This window comes from Cervus canadensis, chromosome 2, assembly GCF_019320065.1.
Source record: "Cervus canadensis isolate Bull #8, Minnesota chromosome 2, ASM1932006v1, whole genome shotgun sequence".
In the NCBI taxonomy this organism is placed as follows: domain Eukaryota; kingdom Metazoa; phylum Chordata; class Mammalia; order Artiodactyla; family Cervidae; genus Cervus; species Cervus canadensis.
Window position 1 is genome coordinate 107,826,943 of NC_057387.1, and position 15,012 is coordinate 107,841,954.

Genomic DNA, 15,012 nt, shown 5'->3' on the forward strand with positions numbered 1-15,012 from the left:
GGCTTAAGAATTCTGTTTCTGAAAGGGAATTGCAGGGCAATGCTGCTGCCCATGGCAAAGATCAAAAGCTATCTCATCTGGAAAGCATACCACTACCTGTTTTCAGCAAATGCTCCTCACTCATTATCTTCCTTCTGAGTAAATCATTGGCAATGACTGTCATTTTTTTTTTTTTTTTTTTTTTAATGAATGTCTAAATACACGCCCTCTCTTGAGGTGGCTTTTATTCCTGAGCTTCTACTGCTCACGTTACCTGAGCTTAGAATCCAGGCAGCTGGATTGGTCTGGGCTGCAGTTATCCGATGGCTCCTGCAATGTTAACCGGCTTCTTTCCTCTGTGTGTGTTCCTGCTGCTGACACCAGGCTTCGCTGGGGCGGGCAAGCTGCTGGTGGTACCCATGGATGGGAGCCACTGGTTTACCATGCGTTCAGTGGTGGAGAAACTCTCCCAAAGGGGGCATCAGATGGTCCTAGTCATACCAGAGGTGAGTTGGCACCTGAGCAATTCATCCAATGTTATAGTAAAGACTTATCACACGGCTTACACTCTGGAGGATTTGAACGTTGAGTTCAGGAAATTCTCTGATTTTCAGTGGAAAGTTCGGCCACAGAGTCTACTTCCTATGTTAATAAGTTCAGCCAACACAGTTTTTGATTACTTTTTTTCACGCTGTAAGAGCTTGTTTGAGGACAAGAAATTAGTAAAATACTTAGAAGAGGGTTCTTTTGATGCAGTGTTTCTAGATCCTTTTGATATGTGTGGTTTGATTATAGCCAAGTATCTCTCACTCCCATCTGTGATCTTCACCAGGGGAGTTTTCTGCCATTATTTTGAAGAAAGCACTCAGAGTCCCCTGGCCCTTTCTTATGTTCCGAGAGCTTTTTTGGAATTCTCTGATGCCATGACTTTTGAGCAGAGAGTTTGGAATCTTATCCGGCACTTAGAGGAACGTTTATTTTGCCACTATTTTTACAAAAATGTTGAAGAAATTGCCTCTGAGATTCTCCAGACGCCTATCACAACATCTGAGCTCTTCAGTCAAGCATCAGTTTGGTTGTTACGAAATGACTTTGTTTTGGACTATCCCAGACCAGTGATGCCCAACGTGGTCTTCATCGGTGGCATCAACTGTCAGGAGTCCAATCTAAAGCCGTTGTCAGAGGTAAGTTACTTCTCCTTTAGCATATTGAAGATTAATGTGGCTTTGGACGTTTAAAGAAAAAGATGCCTTAGTAAATTGTGATTTATCATTTATATCCTTAGCATTTGTAATTTCTTTCCGGTTGAACAAAGTATTTTGTGCCAGTTCATCTAATTGTGCATTATCAAATTTTACAAAGCTCCTTCTTTGCTAAGTATGTGTATACGATTGATGTGATTGTTTATAATTTCTAGGCTGCATTTTTAAATACTGTTTTTGAAAAAAAATGCTAAAAAATTTCAATAAGAAATGAAACTTCCCTTTTGTTGACCCAATGCTACCCCCTATAGGAAAATGCTTTTAGCGGTTTTGTATGCATCTCTTCCAGTTTTTCTGAAATTATTTTATATAAGTGCATGTATCTCATGTAACTTCTCACAGCCATTTATTAAAACACAATATACTATCAGACAGGACATATCATTCCTTACCTTGCTTTTTTCTCTTGCCAATTGTGTGCATCTTCTCAGTCAGTATATATGCAAATGTGTCATTTTTTTTATTTTAAAATTTTTTATTTTTAAAAATATTTATTTATTATTTTGCTGCATCAGGTCTTAACTGCAGCATATGGTATTTTTGTTGCGTCATGCAGGATCTTGAATTACCGCTCGAGGGCTCTTTATTTGTGGCTCACAGGCTAAGTAGTTGTGGCATGCTGGCTTAATTCCTCTGTTGTATGTGGGATCTTAGTTCCCAAACCAGGGGTGGAACACGCATCCCCTGCGTTGAAAGGCGGATTCTTAACCACGGGACCACCAGGGAGGTCCCTGTCACACTCTTTTAAGTAGTTGCATAAAATTCTTTACTTTGAATGCATCATAGTTTGTTCAGCTAACCAATGCTGGTAGATATTGATGGTTTTTCCCACTTTTTCTTTTATAAGCAAGACTGTATCCTTAATTTCTTTACCTGCATATATTTCTGACTTCTTGCTTTTATCTCTGTAAGCTAGTCTTTGTTTGTTTTCTTGCCTGGGCAGCTTGTGGGATCTTAGTTTTCTGACCAGGGCCCTTGGCAGTAATAACTCAGTGTCCTAACAACTGGACCGCCAAGGACTTCCTCCTTTGATTACTTATAACTCTTCAAAAATGTTACAACCATTCTTAGTTCATGGGCCATACAAAATCAGGCCACTCAAGATTTTTCAGTATCTTTTGAAGAGGGGAACAAGATTGCTGGCTCCCCAGGGTAAAGTCAGAGGTGAGACAAGTAAGTAAGAAGCGGGGAGTCTAGCAGGAAAATGTGAGTTTTAGATATGTTATAATGCTCTATTCACCCTGAAAACAGTACTGCATCACTTGTTAATAAGAAATGTATTAGAGTAAGTAGATGCTCCTGGTACAAGGCAAGGTTACTCAGAGTAGTAATCCATTTAAATTTAAAACGTTAGGGAGATAACCTGAGTCCTTCTGGTCAGCTCTGGGCCCAAACTGCAGGACTCAGAGAGGCTGTGCCTCTCCCCCTCTCCCCTTTGACCAGTTTCTGTGGCAACCCCAGGCACCACCCAGCGCCATCTGCACCCTCTATCTGAGGGTGGGGTACTGTGCCATCCTGAAACCATGCCCAGTCCATTGTGGTTCATAGGTCACCCAGAGGGGTGTAGAGATATGTAAAGCCATATGGATTTTGTATCTACCTCTTACAGAGAGAGAGCTATAAAACATGTTGAACCATATATGGCTTTATATGTTTGGTTACATATGTCTATACTGGGTTGGCTAAAAGTTCGTTTGGGTTTTTCTGTAAAGTCTTTTTCTAAAAAACTAAAAATGAACTTTTTGGCCAACTCAACGTCTATAAAATAAATGGTTTTCCATATCTATTAAAGGATTACATGTATTTGAAAGGTTTCATATATCTGAAAGGCAATATATAGGTTTTTAAAATTCATATATTGTAAATTTATTTACATTTATATAAATTATATATAATATAGTGCATATAAAATTAAAAACATATATATTTGTAAGTACAAATATAAAGTAAGCATAATTATCAGAGAGAATTCTGACCTCAGAGAAGACCCTTTAACCAAGATCCTTGGATATAGCATAACTACAAAAGCAAAATTTCATGAAAAAACTTATGGACATCTTGTATTTCTCCTGTGCAGTTTGAAATGATTAAGATGGTGAATTTTTTAAAGTGGAAAAAAATGTCTTTTAAGAGCGGATTGGTTTGAATCAGGATACAAACATATTTCCCACATTGGATCATTTCTTCTAACTATAACCGTCTCCTCCCTTTTAGCAATTGCTTGTTGTAGTAACTGGATCAGTGTCTTGTAGAATGTTTCATGTTCTAGTTTGTCTGAAGGCTCTCTTGTGGCCGTGTTTATCTTGTTCCTATGAACTGGAAGTTAGTGTAGGTTTGATTGACCCAGATTCCCCTCTTTGGACAAGCACACGGTATCCGAAGCGCTGTGTGGTTGGTATTGCATCACTGCAGATGGCAGCCTTCGTCTGACTGCTCTACTTTGAGTGATTTTGACTTTGGTCTGAATGCAAAGTCATGCTCTCCTGTGTCTGCTGTGGCTTTCCGAGGTCCTGAGGGAACTTGGACCAGGTGACAAGTAGGGATGAAATTGGACAAGTTTCCACCTCCTATCTTTTGTGTCGAATTGCGGCTCCGAGACATCCTTGGTGCCGTTGATAAAGCTCTCTGTCTTCTAGGTCCTTCCCGCCCAGCCAGCCACATCCTCTTCTTTTATGTTCCAACCCCACTGCCTGCTTCCAGTCTTTCACACCGTTCCACTTTGGGGCCCTCATACCTGCTGTTCCTCTTTCTGGAATCCTCTTTCTCCCTTTCACAACCAAGCTAAGCTCTACCTTAGAGACACTTGGCCTTCATAGATGTTTTGGTACATGAAACAGCCTGGCATTTAGAGTTGCTCTGGTGGGGTGAGTGGCACCAAGGAACTGAATCCTATGCCCGATCTGAAATAAATGAATATCCTGAAGACTTAAGGCAAGTCCAGAAGCTGCAAACAGGAGTCGGGAGGCAGCACTCTGCTTGGGAAGGGCCAGGGGCTCTCAGCAGAAGGCTGAGTGGTTGTTGGACTCAGTGCAGATCTTCAGGAGCATGAGAACCTCAGTTGAGGTCAGCTGATAGATATGTAGGCGTGACTCAAGATGTCACTCACGATCCCTCTGGATACTTCTGTTACCGAGTGCAAGCTCACCCTGCTCACTGCACGATAGGCCAATGAATCCGAGAGATGAGGTGTTGAGGCAAGGAAGAGACTTTGTCTGGAAAGCCAGCTGGCTGAGAAGATGGCAGACTAGCACCTCAAAATAACCATCTTGTCAGGGTCAGAATGCTAGTTTCTCTTACAGATCAGAGATGGGGGGAAGGTGAGGAAGCAAAGCAAAAAGGCCATTAATCTTGCAAACATCTCCTAGAATGGCAAGCCTCAGGCAGGGGATGTGTTCATTTTCCCCTTCCTGCCATCCACAGGTGGACAGGGTTCTGAACAAAGGCGCTTTAGCTTGACCATCAGGCAGAGGGGCAGGATTCTCTGAAGGAAGCTGTGAAGTATGATTATAATAACAAAAGCAATGAAAAGCAAGTCCAAGAAACAGTTCCAACATGCAGTCAGAGCTGACTTCTTCCCCGAAACACTTGCTCCTTTACTGTCTCCTGCCTCCCTCTTCCCTGCAGCTCCCCTGTTACTTCCTATCTCTATTACATCTGTCTTCTCTACCTCCTTTCCACCCATGTTTTCCTATATCACTTTCTCATCATAAATCCTCCCACACAGAGGGCAACAAGAAAGGGCATCCCAATGTCTGACTCAAGACATGGCGCTTTCAGTACTGAAGAGAGGCAGTGAAGTTTTGCCCAGAGGCACATAGAAAGAGCTGGGAACACAGAGGATGTGGTCGGAGAGCCCAGGTTCCCCCAGCCCTCTCTCGCTACCATCTTCTCTGTAGCTATAAACCAGTGTTCTTCCCTGCCCCCTGGGTAATGGAGAGCTGCTGCTGAGTATGTATTGCATCTGTTCAGTAAGTTGGGGTTCCCAGGTGGTGCTAAAAATAAAGAACCCTCGTGCCAATGCAGGAGACGTAAGAGATATGGGTTTGATCCTGTGTGGGTTGGGAAGATCCCCTGGAGGAGGAAATGGCAACCCACTCCAGTACTCCTGCCTGGGGAATCCCATGGACAGAGGAGCCTGTGGGCTATAGTCCATGGGGTCACAAAGAGTCAGATACAACGGAACTGACTTAGCATGCACACACAGCACACAGAACTCTCTTCCAGATCAAATATGATAATGCATGTAGAGTACCTAGCGTGCAGCAAAGAATTGGTGACAGCTATAACCCCAAAACTGGGTGATGCTAGGTATTTCCCAGGACAATGATTTCCAACCATCACAATTTTTGAAACATGATCAGATGCCAGTGTTCTCCTCTTGTTGGAAACCTCCTATGAATTATTTAACCCTCAGATGGATAGAGTACCCTTAGGGAGAGTTTAGAAATTAAATACAATGAAAGCCAACATAGATTGGCATTGTTCCCAGCCCGTTTTGCAGATACTGAAACTGAGGCACAGAGAGGTTGAGTGAGTTGCCTGTGGTCACACTTCTAGTGGGTGGGAGAAAGCAGGATTCCAACTCAAACATTCTTTTTTTTTTTTTAATTAAGATATACTTTACATATCATAAAGTTCACCCTTTTAAAATATCCAGTCAATGGTCTTTGGTATACTGGAAGGTGTAAGTAATCACCATCATTATCTAATTCCAGATGACTTCCTCACTTCAAAAGGACATCCCATAGCCCTTGGCAATCCATCCCCCTCTTCCCCAGGGCCTGGCAAGCACTAATCTACTTTTTGTCTCTATGGATTTGCCTGTTATGGATATTTCACAAGAATGGAATCATTCAGTATAGGTGCTTTGTGACTGGCTTCTTTCAGCTACTTTTCAAGGTTTATTTGCTTTGTAGGAATGTATTGCTATTTCATTTCTTTTTATGGCTGAATAATATTCCATCGTATGGGCATACATACCTATTCATCTGTTCATTAGTTGATGGACATTTGGGTTGTTTTCACTTTTTTTTGGCTCTTATGACTAATGCTGCTCTAAACATTCATGTACAATGAGCCCAGACATTGCACTTTTAGGGGCCAAGGGCCTAACCTTGCCCTTGACTGTCTCCTTGTGCAGACTGGAGACTCTTGGGAAGTGCCCTGCCTGTGACCTTTGGGGAAGTTATATGCAGTGAAATTTTCCCAGGGTGGGCTTGACGTCTATCTCATGGCTCTCTAATCTCGCAGTGGATATGATATTTGTTGCTTTTTCGGTACTCAGAATAACATGCAGTTGGCACTTTTTTTGTTATCATAAAAGATCCTTCATTGAACAGATATCTATTGAGAGTCTTCTATGTGCCTGGTTAAGAACTGGGGACGTGGCACCTACAAATGAACATGACTGCCTGATGGAAGTTGCCGTCCAATGGGGAGCAGGTATTGATTGATTACAAATGGTAAAAAGCACGTGATGAGCGGAGGGTACACAGAGAACGGACACTGGGGTGTCTTGCCAGGTGAGTGACCTTAGGAAGAGGTGGGGAGAGACTGTGCCAAGCAGTGCAGCCCAAACCCAAATATCACGAGGCATTTCACACTGAAACCCAGGCACGCTCTTCCCCCTTCCCCCATGTCTCGTCTCCTTAGTCTAGCAAATGCAGGAAGTGGAAGTCCAATTTTCTGTCCCTTCTGAGTAGTCCTCTGTCATGGCTGCTGAGTGACCTGTGCCCCCCCCTCCTCTTTACTGCTGGCTCCTGGGGCCCCCACCCACAATGATGCCACACACACTCCCCCCACCCCACCCTGGAAGTCACAGACAAGGTCCCTATGGTAGGATGTGTGCCCGCCAGAGACATCAGGCTGAGCAAACCATATTTGCCAGGACTGGCCTATCCATGGGTGATTCAGACTTGACCCTTTGGGACCTGTGCCAAGACCTGGGCCCAGAGCACTCTGACTTCAGGGGTCCCCACCCCGCAGCCTAGCAAATGGATTAAATTGCCCTCGTATGCCACATCACATATTCTGTCACTGTCACTTGATGAGCTGAAACACAGTGGACCAACCGACCTGAGGTTATATTTGTATAGCATTTTATTAGTTTGATTTTGCTCTTTTTAGATTCTGGATTTAGTAAATGTCTTTTTTCAGGCCTCAAACACTTTGCAGGACCTTTTAAATCTTGTAGATCCAACCCCTCTTTATCATGAGCTGCAGGTAATTCAAGGGTCAACCTTTCTAATCATCTTCTTTCTATCATGACATCACCCCCTCCACATACACAGAGACCTTTTCACCTTCCCTCTACTCAAAATGCCAGGGGTCCTCCATTTAATTTTAGGGGCATCTCAGCTTCCATCCCAGGATCTGCCCCCTTCTCCCTGTGGATGCTGTGCTTACTTGCTCAGTTGTGTCTGATCTTTGCCACCCCATGGACTGTAGCCCACCATGGATACACGCCCTAAACTCAGTGGTTGGGTCTTCAGGAGACCTCGAGTAAAGGTTGGCTTTCCACCTTGACACTCAGTGATGCCCCAGGACACAGGGGGTCTCACAGCACTACCTAGATCAGGCCTGGCCCTCCAGGGTGGCTCACCCTTAGGATCTCCCCTCTCCCTTGCTGTGACTGGCAGACACTCTAGATTCTTCTTCCTGCTGTCTTATTCTTACACATGCACATGCATACACACACATCATTCTTATTAATAGAAACCGTCTTCTACACACTCCCTTCTTAGTTTGCAAGGTTATCTCTCTGGTGACATTTTACAAAGTGGTGTTAGTTTCTTTCTTTCATCTCCTGTCTCCTTGTATGACCCTTTGGGCCTGCTGGGAATAAGAACAGGCCCCATAGCTAAGCCTCCTGTCCAGCAACTCAGAGACCAGAGCAGAGTTCTGCTAGGAAGGGCCCAGGGTGGTCCTCCGCTGGATGGGGCCTGGGCTGAGGAGCCTGAGGTTTGCAGGGCATCTTGCTGCGTCCACCTCCACACACTTCCTTCAGTCTTCCTCCCTCTAGAAGCGCTGTTCTTGCAAAGAACAGGTCCCGCCTGCCTTGGAGGGTGGACTCTGACTCACTCTGCTCCCCTTGGGACCATCAGGGTCTCTGTGCCACCCTGATGGACACACACCAGGATGCTCTCCTTTCCCGACTCTGATCACTGTGAGTGGGAAACCCTGCTGGCACTTTCCTCCCTGGGATGTTGCAATGAATTTGCGATTTGGCTGGGCTCCTGGGACCAGGTTGTGCTTGCACCACCCCTTCCATGCCATTTCTTGGGGCTTCTTCTCTTTCCTTAAGTCCCAACATGCTTCCTGAGCCCACGAGGCTAGGTTAGGACAGGCCCTTGCGTGCCAGTTCAGCTGTGCGTGAGTAGTCCTGGGCGAGTCTGTTTGAGTTCTGCTAGGAACCACCTCTCACTTGGAAAGCCTACCTCCCACACCCGTCATCTTTGGACTCCCTCTACTCAGCAGTAAATCACGCAGTGCTAACATGAAAATCAAGAGCCAGGTCACACCCTGGACTGATGGGTGGCAGAGCTGGAAGTCAGTCCCGGCTTTCTGACTCATACTCCAGTGCTCTCACCACGTGCTAGCTCCCGTGGGGACGTGAGCACATGCAGTAGAACACCAAAAGAACACTGACTCTTTTGGGAGAGGAAGCTGGTCAGTGACAGTATAATCTGTAATCGTTTAAATCTGTAAGCTGTCACTTGCAAAAAAAAAAAAAAAAAGTAAAACAGTGTCACTCTTCTCTTTTCTTGTTTGTTTGTTTTGGGAAATGCAGGTATTTTTCTTTAATATGCTATTTATCCTAACCCAGAATGGACTTATTATCTTAAATCAGTTAATGAGGAGTCATTTTTTAAAGTGATTTTAATTTCTAAAACAAATCATTTTGTTGGTGTTGTTCAGTCACCAAGTCTTTTCCAACTCTTTCTGACCCCATGGACTGTGGCAAGACAGGCTCCTCTGTCCTCACTGACTCCTGGAGTTTGCTCAGATTCGTGTTTATTGAGTTGGTAATACTATCTAATAGATCACTTGGGTAGACATTACCCCCACGGGGCTTCCCAGGTGGCACAGTGGTAAAGAATCTGCCTGCCAATGCAGGAGATATATATTCGATTCCTGGGTCAGGAGGATCCCCTGGAGAAGGAAATGGCACCCCACTCCTGTGTTCTTGCCTGGGAAATCCCATGGACAGAGCAGCCTGGTGGGCTACATACAGTCCATGAGGTCACAAAAGATTCAGATAGAGCTTAGCAACTAAATGACGACAATAACAACAACATCATTATAAAAAGGGTAAATCATGAGAGGCTAGAAGGGAACCTGGAGCAGACCATTCCAGAAAGCCTCCAGAAGAAATCCACCTGGCCCATGCCCTGATCTCAGGCATTCAGTCTCCAGAACCCTGGTAATACATTTCTGCAGTTTAGGCCACATGCTGTGTAGTCTTTGCTTCAGGGGCCCTCATTAGTGGGAAATTCCCTAAGCCAATGGGAAATTGTTTTCTAAGCCAAGAAAATGTTCCTTGGTGTCTGGGATCCAATGCTAGAGACACATCTTTGTTTCAAATGCTGGCTGGTTGAGTCACCATCAAATCCCTGTCACCTGCTGCTTTCCCTTTGTATATTTCTTCATTTTCCCACTTTATCTCCTGCCTCTTTTATTCCTCCTATCCTCTTTCCATTCACAGTGCACGACTTGGAACTTTCACTCCTTGAGATTTTATCTTAAAATTAATTATTAGGCTGCCTTGGATCTTAGTTACAGAATGCAGGATCTTTGTTGCACACACTCTATAGTTGTGGCATGCAGGCCCAGTTGCTCCATGGCATGCCATCTGGACAAACCTAGACAGCGTATTAAAAAGCAAAGGCATCACTTTGCCAACAAAGATCCATCTAGTCAAACCTGTGGTTTTTCTAGTAGTCATGTACAGATGTGAGAGTTGGGCCATAAAGAAGGCTGAGTGCCAAAGAATTGATGCTTTTGAATTGTGGTGCTGGATAAGACTTGGACTGCAAGGAGATCAAACCAGTCAATCTTAAAGGAAATCAGTCCTGAATATTCACTGGAAGGACTGATACTGAAGCTGAAGCTCCAATATTTTGGCCCCCTGATGGAAAGAGCCAACTCATTGGAAAAGACCCTGATGCAGGGAAAGATTGAAGGCAGGAGGAGAAGGGGACGACAGAGGATGAGATGGTTGGATGGCATCACCAACTCAATGGACATGAATTTGAGCAAACTCCGGGAGATAGTAGAGGACAGAGGAGCCTGATGTGCTACAGTCTGTGAAGTCACAAAGAGTAGGACAAAACTTAGTGACTGAGAAACAATAACAACAAAGTTATCTGGAATCCTTGTTCCCCAACCAGGGCTCAGGCCCACATCCCTGCATTGCCAGGCGGCCTCCCAACCCCTAGACCACTAGGGAAGTCCCCCTTTGAGACAATTTGAGGATTTGCTTTTGCCCAGCAGAAGGCTTCTCGGTTCATCCACACAGAACCTGGCTGCCTGATCAGAGCCAGAGGAAGTCCCTCTGAAGGACCTGCCCTGGTGCTCACATTCTCGGATTAGTGGATTAACTGGCTAATTCTAGATTAGCCTCTGTGGCAGACGCGGTAATTCAGGTGCAGAGAAGTGGGTTGCGCTGCTGGAGGGGGCAGCGTGGGGAGGGGGAGGCGGCAGACTTCAGAATTTCTGTTCTTAACCACAGTCAGAGTGGGCGTCGTGGTCTTTGAGCACATATCTGTTAGGATTATTTTTTTAAATAATTTTATTTATTTACTTTTGGCCGTGCTGCTGTCTTCATTGCTGCGGGCCTTTTTATCTCTAGTTGTGGCAAGTGGGGGCTCCTCTCTTGTGTTCCGCCGGCTTCTCATCGCGGAGGTTTCTCTTGTTGCGGAGTGTGGGCTCTAGGACATGAAGGCTTCAGAGTTGTGGGACGTGGGACCTTCCCGGGCCAGGGATCAAACCCCGGTCTCCTGCACTGGCAGGTGGACACTTGACTATGGAGCCACCAGAGAAGCCACCTGTTGGGATTCTTTTTGTCTTCTGGTATAACAGAGGGCCCCCAGGCACACTGGTGAGACCAGGAGAATTGGGGTGGGAGGTAGGTCAGACTCCTCTGTGCCAGGGCAGTTTTCTGCGTCCCCCCTTGAATCCAGTCATCACTATGGTATCCAGGTAACCAGGATTTGGAGTGACCAGTTCTGCTCTGTCGTTTCCAACCCTGAACTTGGCATCTGTTCACCCTGCATTTGGGAATGAGAAAAGTTGACAACTGGGGAAGCCCTGATAGATATTTGTCCATGGACGTGGTCACGGATGCTGCAGAATCCGGGGTGGGGGCTGCTCAGGATGAAGGACTGAGGCCAGCCCCTGGGACCCTCCAAGTCGCCCCCCAGTGGGAGAGGGATGGACCCATTGTTGGGGATGCAGAGAAAAATAAAAATAAATCGAGAGGCTTAGGTGAACGCTGGTAAGGGGCCTGGTTGTTGCAAGTTAGCCATGTGCTTGAAAATGGTTAAATATTAATTTAGATTCCTTCATGTAACAGGGCAGTTCAGGGCAAGGAGAGGTAGGCTGGGTCTGTGAAGGGCAGGGATTGGTTGAGGGAAAAAAAAACAAACCTCTCCCAGAGCTTGGCAGTTTCGAGCCTGTAAATTGTTCTTGTTGATACCCGCCCACCCTCCAGCATGGCGTGCCTTCTTCGGAAAGTTTCTGCGGCGGTTTTCTTCTTAGCATTTTGGGGCTTGGCCCTGGGGGACAGGCTGCTGGTGGTCCCTCAGGATGGAAGCCACTGGCTCAGCATGAGGGACATCGCGGAGCGTCTCAGTGAAAAAGGGCATGAGATCGTGGTGGTGGTGCCCGAGGTCAATCTGCTCCTCCAAGAGTCCAGGTACTACACAAGGAAAATCCACCCAGTGCCCTACGACCAGGAAGAGCTGGAAGCCCGTTACCGCTCCTTCGGGAAACACCACTTTTCTCCACGCTGGCTGGTGACTGCCCCCGTGGTGGAGTATAGGAACAACATGATTGTCATCAATATGTACTTTACCAACTGCCAGAGTCTCCTGAGGCACTCGGACACCCTGCGCTTCCTCCGGGAGACCAAGTTTGACGCCCTGTTCACAGACCCGGCCTTACCTTGCGGGGTGATCCTGGCCGAGTACCTGAACCTGCCCTCCGTGTACCTCTTCAGGGGCTTCCCCTGTGCCCTGGAGAACACGTTCACCAGGACCCCGAGCCCCTTGTCCTATGTCCCCAGGTACTACACTCAGTTCTCGGACCGGATGACCTTCCTCCAAAGGGTGGGCAACTTCCTGGTGAACTACCTGGAGAACATTCTGCTCTACTTGCTGTATTCCAAGTATGAAGACCTGGCGGGGGAGGTCCTTGGGAGGCAGGTGCACTTGCCGGCCTTGTATCGGAAGGCCTCCATTTGGCTGTTAAGATACGACTTTGTGTTTGAGTATCCCAGACCAGTCATGCCCAACACGGTCCTCATCGGAGGGTCCAGCTGCAAGAAACAGGGTGCCCTGTCTCAGGTGAGTGGCTGGCTTTCTTTCGGGTGGCAGCGTATCTTCCTGGGCAGACGTGGTTCTGATGTGTTCTGTCTTACCTATACCATGTGGCTCCGGGGAGGGCTGCCTGAGGAGGAGAGGACAGGCTGAGGTTTTGAATGATGCTGTGGCCTAGAAGGAACACAGAGGTGGTGCGTGGCAATAGCGGGAGATATCTTGAGCCAGGTTATCTGGGGGCATGCACAGAATCCTCGAATGAGCCTTAGAAGTTTCCAGTGCAGACCCTCTGCTTGTCTGTTGAGGAAACAGGTGAAGCTGGACCAGGAGGACACAGAGTCAAGAGGCTTATTTGTTGCTGTTGTTTAGTTGATAAGTTGTGTCTGACTCTTTGCCACCCCGTGATCTGCAACCTGCCAGGCTCCTCTGTCCATGGCTGGCCCAGGTCAGCCATGCTGGCTGAGTCCCTTCGCTGTCCACCTGAAACTACCACAACTTTGTTAATCGGCTATACTGTAATATAAAATAAAAAAGTAAAAAAAAAGTACATTCTCCCATCTCTGGGCACTGCCTTTTCCCTGGACCCTAAACCAGGAGTCAACACAGGATAGCTAGTGGACAGAATCTGCCCAGAGCTAAGAATGGTTTTACATTTTTTTTTTTTGAAGGGATGTTATAAACCTCAACAAAGAGTGTGTGACAGCAATGTGTGGGGTGTGCTGAGCCTACGTATTTACTATTTGACTCTTTACAGAAAAGGTGTGTTGACCTCTGACCTAAGGCAAGTGTCCCTAGGTGCCCTCTTGACGTGTGCAGAAAGAGGGCCCAGAGCTACTTTGGAAAAGAAAAGCTTGTGAGTTTTGTGAGATCGTTTGGTTTTGCTTTAATATTTACAACTTTGAAAGACTTCTGATCACTTGTTCACACCGGAATTCTCTTTTAAAATGAATTTTTTTTTTTTTTTTGTCAGAAAGAAACCCTGAAATAAACCCCAAAGGCCTCACCACCTTTCTTGAACATCTGCTGATTACTTTAATATGCTGGACAGTTGGCAGCAGCTATGGGAGCAGGACCAGGGGCTGATGAGCTTAACTAGACTGGTTTCAGGAAGCACAGAGCATGAACTAGAAATTCGGGGTTCTGGGAAATTTTCATTAAGACATTAATAAGCAAAAATGTACTAAGAAACATTTGGCATAAGAAGGGAAGAAAATAGTGTTTTTGTTACCTATCATTTTATTTTTGCAAAAAAAAAAAAAAGAGTTGTATTCAGTTATATTGAAATGCTGGACTGTAGTGGGTGTACTTTCTGAGCCCCGTGAATCTTTACCTGATGCTTGACTTTATGTGTGAATTGCAATCCCATTTCATAATAGAGAACATTCTATACTACAATACATAATTATCAACTTACATTTGTAAATTGCTGGAGGTTCAGTTCAGTTCAGCTCAGTTCAGTTGCTTAGTCGTCTCTGACTCTTTGTGACCCCATGGATTGCAGCACTCCAGGTCTCCCTGTCCATTCCCAACTCCTGGAGTTTACTCAACTCATGTCCATTGAGTGGGTGATGCCATCCAACTATCTCATCCTCTGCTGCCCCCTTCTCCTACTACCTTCAGTCTTTCCCAGAATCAGGGTCTTTTCCAATGAGTCAGTTCTCTAATCAGGTGGCTAGAGTATCGGAGTTTCCGCTTCAGCATCAGTGAGGTTGATTCATTCACCTTCCATGAATGAATCCATTCATTCATTCATCTTCCAATGAATATTCAGGACTGATTTCCTTTAGGATGGACTGGTTGGATCTCCTTGTTGTCCAAGAGACTCTCAAGAGTCTTCTCCAACACCACAGTTCAAAAGCATCAATTCTTTGGTGCTTAGCTTTCTTTATAGTCCAACTCTCACATCCATACATGACTACTGGAAAAACCATAGTTTTGACTAGATGGACCTTTGTTGGCAAAGTAATGTCTCTGATTTTTAATAAACTGTCTAGGTTGGTCATAACTTTTCTTCCAAGGAGCAAGCGTCTTTTCATTTCATGGCTGCAGTCACCATGTGCAATGATTTTGGAGCCCAAAAAAATAATGCCTATCACTGTTTCCCCATCTATTTGCCATGAAGTGATGGAACCAGATGCCATGAGTTTAGTTTTCTGAATGTTGAGCTTTAAGCCAACTTTTTCACTCTCCTCCTTCACTTTCATCAAGAGGCGCTTTAGTTCTTCTTTGCTTTC

The 15,012-nt window shown here is 45.6% G+C and overlaps 1 protein-coding gene across 2 annotated transcripts in view; it reads left to right on the plus strand.

Annotated features, from left to right (window-relative positions):
- Positions 1-248: 248 nt before the first annotated feature.
- LOC122437277 (UDP-glucuronosyltransferase 1A1-like) overlaps positions 249-15,012 on the plus strand; it is a 141,252-nt gene continuing 126,488 nt past the window's right edge. The window contains exon 1 of one of the 2 annotated variants that reach the window (XM_043462039.1): positions 249-1,163. In XM_043462039.1, coding sequence (XP_043317974.1) covers positions 303-1,163 — 861 coding nt within the window. In that variant the 5' untranslated portion in view covers positions 249-302. Of the gene's footprint in view, positions 1,164-11,882; positions 12,806-15,012 lie in introns of those variants that run through there. The other variant, XM_043462041.1, reaches the window with a different exon arrangement.